The sequence below is a fragment of the Mus caroli genome, chromosome 11 (genome assembly GCF_900094665.2).
Source record: "Mus caroli chromosome 11, CAROLI_EIJ_v1.1, whole genome shotgun sequence".
Lineage (NCBI taxonomy): Eukaryota > Metazoa > Chordata > Mammalia > Rodentia > Muridae > Mus > Mus caroli.
Genome location: NC_034580.1, coordinates 53,982,273 through 53,998,952, shown reverse-complemented (window position 1 = coordinate 53,998,952; position 16,680 = coordinate 53,982,273). Strand labels below are relative to the sequence as shown.

At 51.9% G+C, this 16,680-nt stretch overlaps 1 protein-coding gene across 2 annotated transcripts; it reads left to right on the top strand.

Annotated features, from left to right (window-relative positions):
* Nucleotides 1-278: 278 nt before the first annotated feature.
* Nucleotides 279-7,931, top strand: Gjc2 (gap junction protein gamma 2). Of its 2 annotated transcripts, none has more exons than XM_021177983.1 (2): nucleotides 279-335; nucleotides 5,824-7,931. In XM_021177983.1, the coding sequence occupies exon 2, from the start codon at nucleotides 5,843-5,845 to the stop codon at nucleotides 7,163-7,165; it is 1,323 nt and encodes a 440-aa protein (XP_021033642.1). In that variant the 5' UTR covers nucleotides 279-335; nucleotides 5,824-5,842; the 3' UTR covers nucleotides 7,166-7,931. The 2 variants fall into 2 exon arrangements, with proteins under 2 accessions (XP_021033642.1, XP_021033643.1); XM_021177984.1 differs by lacking the exon at nucleotides 279-335 and adding an exon at nucleotides 660-740.
* The last annotated feature ends 8,749 nt before the right edge of the window (nucleotides 7,932-16,680 follow it).

The window sequence follows — 16,680 nt, the reverse complement described above, 5'->3', positions numbered from 1 at the left end:
CTTGTCCTTGGGTATAGCCAGCCAACACAAGGAAGGGCAAGTGAACCCTGTTAGGGCTGGTAGGCAGGCAGAGTCCTGGGCCTTTTGTAAAGATCCCAAGTTTTGAGCTCTAGAGGTTGTAGCAGGGTGCAGCATTCTTGAGGGAGATGTCCCTCCCCTCCTGTCCACGATGAGACATTCTGAGTGTCTGGTCCTGCTGTCCTCCCTCTTCCTCTGGGCTCCCGGCCCAGGCTGCTGGCTCCGCCCAAGAGAGCAATCCCAGCAGGGAGGGCAGTGGTTGTTGCCAGCTACCCCCACCCGGTGGTCAGCCACAGCTCTGCCTTGTGCATCTCCAGGTGAGGTTGCTCCTGGGGCAGACTTGGGGGTATTAACTGGATGTGGGTGTGAAGAGGGCAGGCAGGTACCCAGGCAGAAGTAGCCAGGGAGACTGGGACGTCCTGGGCTGCCTCCAAAACTGCAGATGTTTCTCTAGAAGGGTGAGCCAGAACTGCCTGGACTTCAAGTGGAGGCTGGGGAGACCAGCAGGCCTGTCTAGATCCCTGCTGCTCCACCCCCAGGGACAATCATGGATTCAGACCCTAGGGGGAACAATGGAGCCCTTGAGGGCCCCTCCTCCATCCCCCATTGTGCTTGGTGGCGAGAGGTGGCCCTAGCCCCACAGTATGCCCTTAGAGAGGATCAGCATCCAGCCGGCAGGTGGAGGGGCTCAGCCGAAGGTTTGCATTTCCAGCCTGGAGAAGGTAGGGAGGGTACTGCTGGGGCTGCAGACTGGCTGGACCTTGACTGGTCTGTACTCCTTACTGCTAAGGTGGAGGTTCCCAGGTTCCTGCATCCCCTCTCAGGCTATGTGGGGTGTGTCACAGGTGGTGCCAGATGCCACCCTGGAAGACTCACTGAGTCTCTGGCCAGATCTTGTCTTGCTGTATTAAGGGACCCTCAGGGTGTCCTTTAGCTTGGCTTCAGCTGGCTTTGTGGCTCTTTTGGGGTAACTAGACCCATGGTAGAGGGAGATGGGAACAAACCGGAGAGCCTTGGGTGTTTTTAGTACCTCCCCCAGCAGCTGAGACCCTTCAGACCATCTTAAGATGGGTCAGTCCACCCCAGCCAGTTGTAGTGTGTCCCAGGGATCAGTATGGGCACCAGGCCCAGTCTACTGAAACTGAAGAAACTTCATTATCCACTTGCCTGCTACCAAGCAGACCCTCTCAGCAGCTGGACCTACACAACTGCTGCTGTGTTAGTGTGGCCCCGTAGCCAGCACAGAAGTCTTCGGGATGCCACAGCAGTTCGCTCTAAGTGCTTCCTTCCCACCTACCTTCTGTGTCTAGGGACTGCAGAGAGGGAGATATTGAGGATGAGCAGCCAAAAGGGGAGGGTCCAAGGACGGGGAGGTTGGAGAAGATCCACTTTGGAGGGCCTGCTGGCTGGAGTTGGCTCTGTATGGGACAGTGTCTGTGGACCCAGCTGGGAAGTGATTTCTAGAAATGGGGAGGGGAACCTGGCTCAGCTGTGGAGGGGCTGGCAGGACTGGAGAAACAAGGACCAGGGTGAGTATGGACTTTCCACAAGAAATTGGGCACACGTGTGCACTCTGGGCAATGCCAAAGGAAGGCATGGAGAGTGGGAGGGGGTTGCCTACTCAGGCTAGCGCTCCGTTTCTGGAATGCAGTTTAGCTGAAGGCTCAACCTGTAGGAGTTGTCTAGACTTAGGGTTGTGACTCTTACACCAGGTAGGTGCAGGCTAGCCCATCTGTTTTTCTGGTCCCCACAGTATGAAGTTGAAGAAGTTATGCCTTATTGAACTACCAGGAATGTGACTTGGGTGCTGGTGAAGAAGGCCTCACAGGTCAAAGAGGGAGGTTGGTAGTTTCTGCTGGGTGCCACACCTCTGTGGTAGAGTCCTACATCTTCAACATGTTTAAATTTACAACAGAGGAGATAACAGTACAGAAAAGATCCTGGAGGACCTCATTTCCCATTCCATACTGGCATGAAACACATCACCATAATAAATTCTAGTGCTGCCTTTGTTAGTGAAAAGCTGCAGTCTGTCTGTTTCCTACATTCCCTTGCCCCTCCTGATACCACAGCACCTCTTAGTCTCCTTGTTTTAGCTGCCCATGGCTACTTAAATACTACTTGGGTATTTTTCAGGGTGCCCTCTTGGAAACTGGCCTGTGTTTTCTCTTGCTTTGTTGGGGTTATGGGTTTCAGAAAGAATACTATGGGGGTGTTGAGCCTGTCTTTATAGGTGGTATCAACAGCCATGATGACGAGTCATAGGGCTCAGGTGTCACTGCAAAGGTACAAGTCCCCATTTCATGCTGTCCTCTGATATGATGTTGCCACCCACATGTGGCTGCTGGAGTGGGTGTGTGCTCCCCTTAACTGTATGTCCCATCTCAGAGTTCCTCTGCACAGAGATGGGATGGTTCTCCAGTCATCAGCCTGGTTATTCATGGGTGCAGTTGTTATTATCTGGGGTATCTGTAACCAAAGCTGCAGTCTGTGATTCTACTTTCCTTAGTCTACTGGTTGAATTGTTACAGTGTCAGTGTAAGCAATCCACCTATCAGTGTGTGTGAGTGTGTAAGCACATTCTTCCTCTTTGAGCTTTCTCCACACTCTTGTTTCCCTCCTTAGCCTTCTGATCAGCTACTTCCCCCAGGGATTCGAAGTTCCTTTTATTGAAAGAGAAGTGAGGCCAGGCGTGGTGGCGCACGCCCAGAACCCAGGACCTAGATAGGGTCTTTGTTTTGTGAGTGGGGCTTGAGAAAGGGTCTCAGTGACATCTGACTCACCGTGTAGCAGAGGATGACCTTGAAATTCCAATCTCCCTATCTGTCTCCCAAGCACTAGAACTACAGGCAGTGTGAACATACCCATGTCAGAAATGCTTGCACTTCTCACGTGTTTCCACAGCCAGGGCCTTTCAGAGGACACAGCCAGAGATCATACACACACCACAGGTTTCCACGGTGTATCTGTAAGTGACCTCTGTGAGAGTCCGAGTCCGCCTCTACCAGCTAAACACAAATGCATTCTAGAGTCCCTAGCTCATGATGGTGTCAGAAAATTAACCTTTATAGTGATTGGGAAGCATCTGATAGGCAGACTAGAGTGTTGAGTATGAATAATTCTCTGTCTGTCCTCCCTGCTCCTCCCCCACCCCCACCTCCAGTGCGTGTGTGTAAAACTTGTATGGCCAGGTGATTTTGCTTGTGTCTATGAAGTCAGGGAAAGGCGGCAGGTGGGAGCTCCAGCACAGCAGAGAATGTAGTAGCAGGAGCCAACTGAGGATGGGCAGGGCACTTGGGGCAGTGACTAGGTGGGACCCTGATATGTGCCCTAGTCAGAAGTCACTGGAGGAGCTGAGAGCATAGACATGCCTGAAAGTCCCAGCACTTGTCAGGCAGAAGGAGAATGATGGAGAGTTCAAGGATATCATAACTCTTACAAATTGATACATACGGAGTCTGAAGTCCACCTGTGCTACATAAAACCTTGTCTTTTAAAAAAGTCATTGAAGGGCAATGGGGGTAATCTCCGTGTGCATTCTAAGGTACCCCAGTGGGCATGAGCCAAGTTTATAGGGAGAGTGAAGCAGCTAGGACCTAGAAAGCAAGTGACAATCTGGTACCAAGTTGTGCAGATAGCACGTGTGGGTGGTTTCAGGGTTTGCTGGTACACTAAGATGTTCAGGAGACAGCAACACATGTAAAGCAGTCTGAGAGTGGACAGGTCCCTTTGAAGGAGAGATTGACATATGGGTCTGATCCCTCTGTAGTTTAAGGTACTTGCTGGTGTGTCAGTGCCAAGGCTAGGCAAGAGAGTTATAGGCTAGAGGTTTCACCGGAAGCTCCCCCTGTACATGGCCCAAGCCCAGGTTAGCTCTACAAGCATAGCACATCTTCGTGCCATTCTAAAGAGTGAATAGCTGTGACTGCATGCAGGCTTTGAGTGACAGGTCCTTCCACCCAGGGACAGAGTCAGCCCAGGGCTAAGCTACAGTGTCTCCATTGTTGCCTGTACACATCTTGACTCCAGTGCTGATCAGCTACTGCGACAGGAGTAGGTATGCCGGAGAGAAATGGCGAGTTGTCAAGCAAGGCTTTTTCAGAGATTCAGTTATTAAATACTCCACACTGCCAGGCAGGTCTACCCAGACCATCCTGTGTCTGCACTGGTAAGCCTTAGGCTCCAATGATTGAACTTTCAGGTTGGGGGACTGACTGAAGCTGAGGGAAGAGAGTTGAATCTACTCTCATGTTCTTATGTGTGCATCACATGTGTGCCTGAGCTCACACTTCTTTATGAATGAGCATTTGTGAGCATTTGATTGTGTAAGTCTTGAGTCTTCACATGTGTGGTTGAGTGTGTGAATAAATGTATATGAATATTGGTGTATATGAGTATGTGGGTGCCAGTGTGTGTGTGCACACGTGTATTTATAATGTCTACATCCTTGAGCATACATTTGTCTCTGAGGGCATGTACACGCATATGAGTGTACAGTGTGTGTCTACAGATGTGTACCTGTGTGCACATGAGGGTAGCTACACAGCACATACACATGAGTGTATGTGCGTGTGAATATTTGCATATATAACACAGACACACAAGCTTGCATGTGCATGCATGTGTTCACATGAGAGTGTGCGTCTCTGATTACACACATGTCGTCCCAAGAGGGGATGCACAGATGTGAGGATGTGGGGCCATTTCCTCAGGAACCCCTGTTGTTCTGCTGGCTGCCCCCTCTTCCTGCCCTGAGGGGAGAGGCCCTAGCTACATAAAGAGCTCTGGAGCCACCAGTCCTGATGCTGGTCCATACCTGCTGCTGCTATCTCCAAGGCCCTGCCAGGGGAGGGAGCCAGAAGTGTCAGTGTTGAATGCTTGGGGGACTCCTGCCCCATACTTTCCCAGGAGCAGGTAGTAACTCCGTGGGTGCTGTGACGAGGGAGGGTGTGCACGAGGGAAACACAGGGCCTTTCTCTGACACATATCTTCCAGACTGAGTTGAGTCGGTCTGAATATTGTCATCTCTGAGGTTCACAGGTGCCCAAGTGTTGTCATGTATCAGTCTGCAGCCTCACCAGTCCTGCCTGGACAGATCCTGGGACAGTCCAGGGGACTAGGACCTGGGGCTAGATGAAAGAGCCCTGGATGGCCTCTAAGCAGTGGGAGGGGTGAGAGGGGTAGCAGACAGGCTAAGGGCTTGGGGAGGATCGTTTAATGGAAGGGCCCCCTAGAGCTGCTGTGCGGGGTGTGGAAGGACAAAGACTGGTGCTGCTGGAATGGGAAGCTAAAGCATTGGGGAGGGCTGGGGGCCGAAGGTTTGGGGTTGAGGGATGATGGAGCCTCAAGACTATGGGTTCTGACCACAAAGGCTGGGATGCAGTAGAGGTTGAAAAGGCCTGAGTGGCTGGCAGGCTTGGGGCAAGTCCTAGCAGGATGGCATCCAATTGGGACTGAGCCAGGCTGGTGCTGTCCCTGTTCCCCCTCTCTGCCAATAAAGGCAGCACAATGGCTTTATGGCTTTAGGGGCCTGAGACAAAGGTGCACTTCCTACAAGTTGAAGCTTTCTTGGAGATCTTTAGGAGAGAGCAGACAGGAAGGGCAGGATCAATGGAAGATTCTCGGTCCCCATCTTTAGCACATAGGATGTGAATGCAGAGGCAGGAGACCTCTGTAATGTAGTGAGCTCAAGGTCATCTGGGGTGTTTAAGTAGACAGCTGCTGGATAAGCCTGCAGGCTCCACAACTCTGGGCTCAGCAGCTCCCAGTTGTGTCCCTACTGACCACCTGCATGCATGCCTGTAGGTCTCACCTGCTTGCTCCCATGACCAACATGAGCTGGAGCTTCCTGACGCGGCTGCTGGAGGAGATCCACAATCATTCCACCTTCGTGGGCAAAGTTTGGCTCACTGTGCTGGTGGTCTTCCGCATTGTGTTGACAGCCGTCGGTGGTGAGTCCATCTATTCAGATGAGCAATCCAAGTTCACCTGCAACACGCGGCAACCGGGTTGTGACAACGTCTGCTACGACGCCTTTGCGCCCCTGTCTCATGTGCGCTTCTGGGTCTTCCAGATAGTGGTCATCTCCACACCTTCTGTCATGTACCTGGGCTATGCAGTCCACCGCTTGGCGCGGGCCTCGGAACAGGAGCGCAGACGCGCTCTCCGACGTCGCCCTGGCCTCCGGCGCTTGCCCAGGGCTCAGTTGCCACCGCCGCCACCTGGCTGGCCAGACACCACCGATCTGGGAGAGGCGGAGCCCATATTGGCTCTAGAGGAGGATGAGGACGAGGAGCCGGGGGCGCCTGAGGGCCCCGGAGAAGACACGGAGGAGGAGCGAGCGGAGGATGTGGCTGCCAAAGGGGGCGGAGGTGATGGCAAGACGGTGGTCACTCCTGGCCCGGCCGGGCAGCACGACGGGCGGCGGCGCATCCAGAGGGAGGGCCTGATGCGTGTGTACGTGGCTCAGCTGGTGGTTAGGGCGGCCTTCGAGGTGGCCTTTCTGGTGGGCCAGTACCTACTGTACGGCTTCGAGGTGCCACCCTTCTTCGCCTGCAGCCGCCAGCCGTGCCCCCACGTAGTGGATTGCTTCGTGTCGCGGCCGACCGAGAAGACGGTCTTCTTGCTGGTCATGTACGTGGTTAGCTGTCTATGCTTGTTGCTTAACCTCTGTGAGATGGCGCACCTGGGTCTCGGCAGTGCGCAGGATGCTGTGCGTGGCCGTCGGGGAGCCTCAGCGGCGGGTCCTGGCCCCACGCCGCGCCCACCGCCCTGCGCTTTCCCGGCCGCGGCCGCCGGCCTGGCTTGCCCTCCAGACTACAGCCTGGTGGTGCGTGCAGCTGAGCGCGCGCGAGCGCACGACCAGAACTTGGCGAACCTGGCACTGCAGGCGTTGCGCGATGGGGCGGCGGTGGCGGCGGTTTCCGCGGACCGCGACAGTCCGCCGTGCGCAGGGCTCAATGCAACTTCTCGGGGGGCACCCAGGGCGGGCGGCCTAGCTTCCGGAACCGGCAGCGCCACGTCGGGGGGCACCGTTGGGGAGCAGGGCCGGCCGGGAGCTCAGGAACAGCTGGCCACTAAGCCCAGGGCTGGCTCTGAGAAGGGCAGTACAGGCAGCAGAGACGGCAAGGCCACCGTGTGGATCTGAGGGCCCTGCGGAGAGCTCAGGGAGGGCTTGGCATGAGGATTCAGTGGAAATCTTTGTGCCCTCAACCAGTGATCTCTGGCAAACCTCGTTAGGGGTCTTTAAAAGAGGGAGCTGAAGCCCCTTAGGAGTGCTGGCTCAGGTACCTCCCTGCGGGATAGGAAGGGGAGTGACCAGGGTCTTATTTGTGACCCCTGAGGGTATGGGGACAGAGCTGTGTCCCAGGAATTGACTGCCCCTCCAGGCTATGCTGAGCAGGGATGACCCCTCTGCTGGGCCTTCCAGCCCTTCCTTCCAAGGCTCTCTCGCAGCTTCCCCATAGGATTTGGGGTGTCTGGCACGAACCTTTTGGGGACTGAGCTTATCCTCAGTGCAGCAGCAGAACGGGTTCCTCTGTAGCGCCCTCAGCCCTTACAGAGCCAGAGAACTCCCAGGTCAGGGACAGGCAGCCAGCACTGATTACTCTCGGCCCTTGGCTCCCCACTTGAGGCAGACTGAGCAAGACCCGAAGGAGGCCCGGACCAAGAACAGCTCCTCTCTCTGAGCTGAGATCACTTGGTATGACTCCTTCTTAGGGGACATCCTGGAAGTTCTGTTGTGCCTTGCTGCTTAGATGCATAAAGCTGTGGCCCAGGGCTGTGGTGTTGGCCATGTTGGAAAATTAGAGCTCTGGGGGGCCTGTCCCTATCTTCTGTCCCCTTCTCCCCGTTTTAAAGCCAACTTCTAGAACAAAGGAAGTAAAATAAAACTAACTTTTGTTTACACTCAAGTGTGTCCATGTGCTTATGTGTCTAAGCCCACATTGCACACTGGTCAGTGTGCACCAGTGTGTGTGTGTGTAACCATGCATTGTGTCTGAGCATTCGGAAACGTGTCCACAGCAGTTCATTGGGAAAGACTGAATTAATTTTGGGGAAGCTGGGAGAGGAGACCCCCTCCTCTGGGACAGGCTGGAAAAGAAAGCTGGAGACCAAACCCTGGAGGTCATCGGACCAATGATGGTGCCACTTGGTGCCAGGCAGCAGGCCAGGGTTGGGTGGTGGGGCTTGGTGGAGGCACAGATGTCAGAAACAAAGAACAGGCAGGCACAAGGTCAGCCTGCAGCTCAGGGACAGAGGCCATTCATCTTGGGCTAGAGGTGTGTAGCGCTGATGACTTTGAAGAGATAGGGGAGGGCAGAGGATAGGGAGACACAAGGCACTCCTAGCCCGAGCCATCCTGATGTAGACTCTAGGTGACCAGCTGCCTCCTGTAAGGGGTGGGGCAGCACTGCTCTCCCCAACTGCACATCCCTTCCTGGAGTCCCTGAGCCAGGCTCAGCTCAGCCTAAGTCTAACCTCAGCATGATTGCAGTCCGATACAGCAGGCTGAGTCCCTCTCCTTCTGGAGTCCAAATACCTGATCCCAGGTCTCGAGAGATCCCTTACTGCAGCTGGGCCCCACTTCCCCTCAACCCTCTCTTCAGGTGAACCCCACCTTTTTGTGACCCTAGCCCTCAGCTGAGTCTTAGCCCCAGGTGTGCCTGACATCCAGGAGAGCCATTTCAGGAAGTTCTGACTCTAGGCTGAGCTTCAGTTGAGTCTCTCACCTCCAGGTAAGACGCCCACCCCAACTGAGTGAGCTTCACCCCTAGGAAACCACAGAAGCCAGCTGTGAATGGAGCCTCCAGAAAGAGGGCAAATCCGAGCCATACGTATCCCTGTCTCCCCCAGGGGGGTCCAGCTGGTAGCATCTCTGCAGAGAAAGCATCCCTGTTACAAGCTATTTGAATTTGGGGCTGTCCCATTTGATGTGCCCATCATAGATTGGGGCAGGGACTCTGTGCTGGGTGGCAGGGCATAGAGTCAAGTGTGCTCAATGCAGCTCCTCCCCTCCCTCGCTCTACCTGTTTGTTCTAGTTAGGCCACCTGACTGGACAAGGTCCACCAGGCTTTCCTTGGCCTACTGATTAAAATACTATTTATCTCAGAGAAATGCTCCCAGACACCCCCAGGACATTAATCAGTTATCCTTAAGTGACACTGGTAACTCTACAGAGTCCTGAGAACTGCGTAGGTGTCTACAGCTTGTAACATGCAGAGCAGGCTATTTGCCTCTAAAGATTCATTGTTTTGTTTTCCTGGAGCCTTCAGGTTCTTCTCTGGATTTTATTTTATTTTATTTTATTGGTTTTTCGAGACAGGGTTTTTTGTTTGTTTGTTTTGTTTTGTTTGTTTTTCAAGGCAGGGATTCTCTGTATAGCTCTGACTGTCCTGGAACTCACTCTGTAGACCAGGCTGGCCTCGAACTCAGAACTCCACCTGCCTCTGCCTCCCAAGTGCTGGGATTAAAGGTGTGCGCCACCACTGCCCTGCATTCTTCTCTGCATTTTAAATGAAATATGTGAACAACTATACACTTCAGCAGAACAGATGGTCAGGTCTTCAGGCCTCATGGTCCAGCCTAGTGAGAGAGATCAGAGTGAGGTAGTTTCCTTCTTAGACAGAGGAGGACAAGAGGTCCCTTCTTTTTTTTTTTTTTTTTAGATTTATTTATTTATTGATTATATGTAAATACACTGTAGCTGTCTTCAGACATACTCCTCACATGGAGGGAGTCAGATCTCATTATGGATGGTTGTGAGCCACCATGTGGTTGCTGGGATTTGAACTCTGGACCTTTGGAAGAGCAGTCAGGTGCTCTTACTCACTGAGCCATCTCACCAGCCCCCAAGAGGTCCCTTCTAAGAACATTTTTTACAGACAGGGAGAGCCCATTTCTCAGTGGGCACTATGCAGAGGCCTTGAGCTTGTCTTATAAAGAGGCATCTGGAAAGTAGCAGGTTTTCCAGCAATGAACAGACAATGAATGCAGAAGCTGGATCCAGAGGAGGAAAAAAAAAATCCTGAAATGGGTTATAAGCTAAAAATGTAACTCAAAGCCCTTCTCCTTCACATGAATCCTGGAGTGGGCTTGGGGCACACAGTGTGCCTAGAACAGTTTATTGCCTGAAAGTGTATCTCAGGAGCCATGCATTTTCAAAGGCTCTGCCTCTGGAAGATGATGGCTGACCACCTGGCTCTCCTCATTCCCTTGTTCTTCCTTCCCTTGAAACTTCTTGATGGGCTTCTCCTGAGCTGGCACTTCTCTGCCCTATTTCCCACCCATTCAAAGTCCCTGGCAAACTCCATTTCCAGTCCCCTTTCTGGTAGGGAGCTGCTTTTCTACCTCAATACTACCTCAATAAAGCTTTGCTTGATCTTCTGTTGTCCTTAAGATCGTGTGTGTGTGTGTGTGTGTGTGTGATCAGTTTTTTGTTTTGTTTTTTTTGAGACAGAGTTTCCCTTGTGTAGCCCTGGCCTTCCTGGAACTCACTCTGTATATCAGGCTGGCCTCAGTCTCAGAGCCCCACCTGCCTCTGCCTCCCAAGTGCTGGGATTAAAGACATGTGACCAGTTTTGAGAAAATGAACCTGGGAGCCACTAGCTCAGAGTGACCTAAGTGGCCTTCGAGTTTCTGGCTTCAGCTTCATGGGTTAAGCCCACCTGAGCCAAGAAATGGGCTGTGTCACATTCAAAAGTTCCCATAATATTGGAAGACACAGAGTTCCCACAGGGGTGAGTCTAGAAGCAGAATAACTTCTGTTGGGGGGAAATCTCTGCTTAATCAGCTAGATAGAGAATACAGTATGCAGCTCCTAACTGCAGCTTCTGGGAGTTCTGTTTCTCTGGACACATCTGGCTAACAACAGCTGCTTGGAAGCACACAAAGTGCTGTCTTGCAGGCCGGTCAGTTTGCTTGGCCTCCCATTATGATGGCCTCATAATGGGCACCTTGTTGATAGAGTTGGGGTCTACCACAGGTATGGGGCTACAAGCTGAGGACCTGAGTGCCATGTACGCTGATGCCCCTTGTCTTGGCTTGTAGACACCATCTTTCCACTGTGACCTCATGGTGCCTGGATTAGGGCCTCCCTGGCAACCTCATTTGCCTTGGTGGAAGAAACTTTTTTTTTTTTTTTTTTTTTGGTTTTTTTCGAGACAGGGTTTCTCCGTGTAGCCCTGGCTGTCCTGGCACTCACTTTGTAGACCAGGCTGGCCTCGAACTCAGAAATCNGCCTGCCTCTGCCTCCCNANTGCTGGGATTAAAGGCGTGCGCCACCACGCCCGGCGGAAGAAACTTTTTGAGACAGGGTTTTACTTTGAGGCAGGAGGTCCAGGAAACTGAGGGTAGCCTGAGCTACAGTCCTCCCAGTGTGTTCCATTACACCCAGTTCCTTCATCATTTCTTTCGAGGCTCTGTCTCCAAATGCAAACACATTCTGAGTTCATGGAGTTTAGGATGTCAACAAACAATTCTTCCTAGGTCAAGCGGTGCATTTGCCCAGCCGAACATTGTGTCCATGGAAAGAAGGACCCTTGGCAATGATGACTTACGTCCCGATGTCTCACCTTTACAGTCAGAGTTCCCTTGAATTTGGGTCTCCTTTCTCCTCTGGGGCATTAGCCACCGGCTCACAAGGATGAAGGGGGCAGAGTCGACCAACGGTTTCGGACAGCCCATGAGGACGAATGGAAATAGCATCATTCCAGGATCAGCTCTGGGGAGACATCAACTTTAATCAGGATGAGTCAAGGGTTATGTAGTATTGGGGGGACTGTATAGGAAAATCCAGGATGGGCAAAGATCGTTGGCTAAAGGCTAAGGTACTGATATATCTCATTAGCAAGGGGAGGCATTTCAGGAATCTCAGCTGCTTGCTTAACAGGTTCTTACCAAGAGAAAGGAAGCTGAACTTACAATCTCACCAAGGCATTCCTCAGGCAGAAGGTATAGGGGTTTTGAACTCCCCAGATAAAGTCATACATAGGAGAAGCCCTCTGGGAGTCCTCCACTTTGCACCAAGCTCAGGGGTTCCCAGTAATGTCAGACTTTGACTTTAGTTAGCAGGGCAACACTGGACTGCTCTGGCTGAGTCCCAACCTCCGTGCCATCCACAAGTCCAGCCTATAAGACCAGCTCCTTGACAGTGTGGATATCACCACAGTCCCATGTGTTCCCTGTTCACCCCAGATAGAGATGGTAGGAACACACTAAAGGGTCTGCAGACCCAGGTCGGTGAAACAACATGTTTGTTAGGGTTATCTCAGGAACATGGGTAATTCCATAGGCAGCTACATTGCCAGGAAGTCCCCTGAGCAATTTACAAACATCTAAACCATTGGGGAATTCCACATGCAGTATGGATGATTCAAAAAAAAAAAAAAAAAGCTGTACCACTGGGGAGACCTGTGGGCAACTCACAAGTAGCTACCCTGTTAAAGAGTCTCTCTCTCCAACTCCCCAGGATCCTTCTCCCTCCTGTATAACCTTGGGAAGGGGCCAGACCTAGTAAGAAGATCTTGATAACCCTGTGAGCCCCAAGAGTCCCCCTGCTCCTCCAAAGGAAGGTTAATGGGGTGATCTTATGAGGGTCCTGCTCAAGTATGTGGTGATCTCAGTTGCTCTGGGTCAGGATGGCACTGTCATGTCCTACTGGGAAGAAACAGCTGCACGCATGCCTGAGCTCTGAGCCCCAGGCTGGGTGGACTATGGTCTCTCACTGTTGCTTGCATGAGATCTAAGATGCTCAACTCTTTCATTTCTAGAGGCTGAAGCTACCCGACTACTAACCTAGCACTTACTAACTTATTAATCAGTTAGCTTCATGCCTCAGTTTCTCCCTCTGCCTGGGATATAAGCACAGGTCCTAGGCCCCACTGGACACTCGTGAGCAATGGTTATTACTGCCCTCCTCCCTCCCCACTTTCTGGTCCCTAAGCAGGCCTGTGGCCTGGCTGGAGGGCCCACCCTTATTCCACACTGTATGGCAGCCATGCCTTGCTGGCACAGGATCAGTTGGGAACTGCCTCTGTCTCATCACCATCCGTTTCCACGGTCTTAGCCAACTGGCTGCTGCCCATGAGAGTTCATGGAGGACCAGGGTGGAGAGGGGCATGTTCAGAGACACCCCCAGAATAGGGGCAGTTCACGTCTTCCTCTGGGAAGGGAAGAAGCCTAAGAGGAGAAAAACAGGAAACTACCCCCATCCTGGGAAGTGGGGCCTGGGACCCCACCTGGTCAATTTTCCAGCTCTCCCACCCCTCCTGATGGATGCAGAATCTGGACCTATGAGAGATGCTGGTGAGAGCACTTGTCGAAGCTGGGCTCTGGGGCCAGGGTAGGCCCCTTAGTTCCCTGGAGCTCTCAGGGTCCAATCCATTGTCCCCTCCTCATGAAAGCAGGGCAGCAGTCCAGTGCCAACCTTGTGGGGGTTGTTGAGCATGGAGCCCTCAGTTTGGTGCAAAAAGTCCAGCAAGTTTCCCGGGCAGAGGCTGCAGCCATCACGAACATACCTCAAGAGACAAGTTCCATGTAGTTTCACTGGGGTCGTGTACATGGTGCTGGCTATGGCTGCTAGCCAGAGCAGGCATGGAGGGGGAGCCTTCTGGTGACTCTAGCCAGGGCACTGGGGTACTGGGTAGATATCTGGCTTGCCCTTCCTGCTCTCCCTGTATGGGTGGGAAGCCCATTCCTCTTGAGTTGGTCAGGGACACATTGATGTGAGGCCTGAGGAATGTGACCCTCGTAACTCTGTGGGTGTTGCCCCCAGCCAGTGTCCTGTTCTGGCTTTCCCGATGTCCTCCCCTAGGGCTGGCAGGGGTTGCTGGGTCACCCTCAGGCCTAGGGAAGAGGAAGTCATGATCTTCCAGGAGCGAACATTCCAGCTGCAGGGTGGGTAAATCAGGAAGCTTGTAGCCTGGGGGGAACTGAGTGGTGGAGTCCATTAATGGGGGACCTGCCTGGACCTCAATCAGAAAATATTACTCATTGTGGTTAAGGTGATGGCTGATGTGAAGGTGGTTGTCCCAACACAGGCCAGGGCCGCCAGGGATCCATGGCCTTACAGGATTTTGAGGTAGACAGGAAGGCCTTGAAGTTTAAGTGTAGGGCCTGAGCCCTGATCTTGGCCAGGGGATACACGTTCAGCACTGCCCCTCCTTTCCTTTCAGACTTTGAAGCATAGATTGGCTTTGAACTTGCTACATAGATGAGGATGCCTTTGAACTCTGGATCCTTCTGATTGTACCTCCCAAGCGCTGGGACCAGAGCTGGAACCAGAAGCAGGCACATTGTTCAGGCCTATTGGTAGAGATCTGCTGGCCTAGATTTAGGGATTTGGTAGTGAGCTGCATAAAGATTCTCTGCTTGGCCAAACTGTAGTCCCTGACTGTGCTCAGCCTTGTAAATTCAAGCTTTAGAAAGTACCCTGCCTAGGCAGTTTAGTGGGGAGTCCCCACCCTGAATACTGAACACCAAGGGGCTCTATGCTCACCTGGCACACCTCCAGCAGGAACCTGTTAGGTGGCCTGGGCTAGAGTCCCCTTCCCTGTCACCAACTGCCCTGCTCCTGTCAATTCCCACTGTCAGGTTATATTTGGGGTGAGGTCTGAGCTCTTTTCCTGATGGCAAGGCCTTACTTACTGTTGTGGTTTGGGTACCTATAACCACAATCGTCACCGCACCTCTCAGTATGGTCTCAGTAATTGCTTTAAAAAAATTTTGTGTACATGTGTGTGCAAGCACATGTGTGTACGCAAATATGCGTGTGTGCACGTATGAGTACTTGTAAATATATACATGTGCACTCAGAGTCCAGAAGAGGGTGTTTACAGGCGTTTGCAGGATGCCTGGCTTGTTAAATGGATGCTTGGGATCCAAATTCCAGTCCTCATGATTATGCAGCAAGGGCTCCAAATCACAGAGCCATCTTTCCAGCCTCATTAGCAGCTTCTTTAACATCACCCTAGCAACTACCACAGGGGGATTTTCTTTAGGCTGGACATGATGGCACATGTCTTTAATCTCAGCACTTGGAAGGCAGACACAGGCAGATCTCTGGGACTTTGCGGTGAGCCTGTTCTGCATATGGAGTTTAAGGCCATCCAGAGTTACATAGTGAAAACTCTTCCCCCCCAAATTACTTTTCCTTTATTATCTGTATGAAAGTCACACCTGCCTGGGGCTCTATAAACAGGGACATTTTCAAGTCTCTGATGTGTTATATGAGGAGTGGAACACTTACGAGAAACAAGTTACATACCCAGAGACTGACACGGTGGGACAGACTTGAGCAGGTTTCTTACCGAAGATTGTTGGGGCCACCCTGAAGCTAGGTGACACACAGCAGGGGAAGTGGCTCCTTCAGGTAGGGAGGCCACTTGTTCAGTGTGCAGCTTCTGACCATGGATCAGGGCTGTTTCTCTTTGGAGAAGTGTCTCTAGGCAGTGACTACAGCTCCATGTGCCGTAGTCCCCAGCATGTCCATCCCCTTGAGTTCAGTCATGAGGAGACAATACAACAGCTCCTAGGAGGATGAAGAGTCATGTCTAGGCTTGTCACAACAATAGGACGGAAGAGTGAGACCTGTCCTTGTCCCCAGGAGACACTTGAGCAGCTGATGTTCCCATGGTTCAGCTGGAAAGATCAGCAGCAGCAACAAAAAAAAAAAAAATGGGCAGAGCTGGGTAGATGAGGCGGGGCACGGCCTGTGGGCAGAGCTGGGTGGATAGCACTGCCTGTGGGCTGCTGGCAAGCAGAAATGATTAGCTGCTTGCTTACCATCTGATCACAGTTGCTGCCAGTTGAAATGTCAATGTGGAGACAGGGGACACACATTCAGCCACCTGGACTAACAGCCTAAGTGTCCATGGGGTCCAGAGGCTTGAGGTGAACTGCCAGCCCTTTGATGTTAATCTGAGCTGATCCAGGATGACCAAGTTTTGTGGAATGCACCGAGTAAGACACATTGCTTTCCAATAAATTGATATTTATCTTAAATGAAGTCTGCTCATAGTACAGAAATTGCTGACATAGAACCATAGATCCATATTTATTTATTTATTATTTTTTAATTTATTGTTCTCTTTGAGACACAGTTTCTGTGTAGCCCCGGCTGTCCTGGAACAGCCTCTGTAGACCAGGATGGCCTTAAACAGAGATCCACCTGCCTCTGCCTCCCAAGTGCTGGGATTAAAGGCGTGTGCCACTACTGCATGGCTTGCTTATTTATTTATTTATTTATTTATTTATTTATTTATTTATTTATTTAAAGACTAGAGTCTCGCATGTTGCCCTGACTGCCTGGAACTTGCAATTTAGTAGACCAGGCTGGCTTCAAAATCACAGTCATCCCCTTGTCTCTACCTTTGCCTTCTGAGTGCTGATTAAAGGTGTGTACCACTCCTCCTTCCTTGTTTTTTCTTTCTTAATAAACTGTCTCTAGAGAGATGGACAGTTGACTCAGAAGTTAAGGGCACCTGTTACTCTTGCAAAGGATCTGAGTTCAGTTCCTGTGATGGTTTGTATATCCTTGGACCAGGGAGTGGCACCATCTGAAGGTATGGCCTTGTTGGAATAGGTGTGACCTGGTTGGAATGGGTGTGTCACTGTGGGTGTGGGTATAAGATCCTCACCCTAGTTGTCTGGAAGTCAGTCTT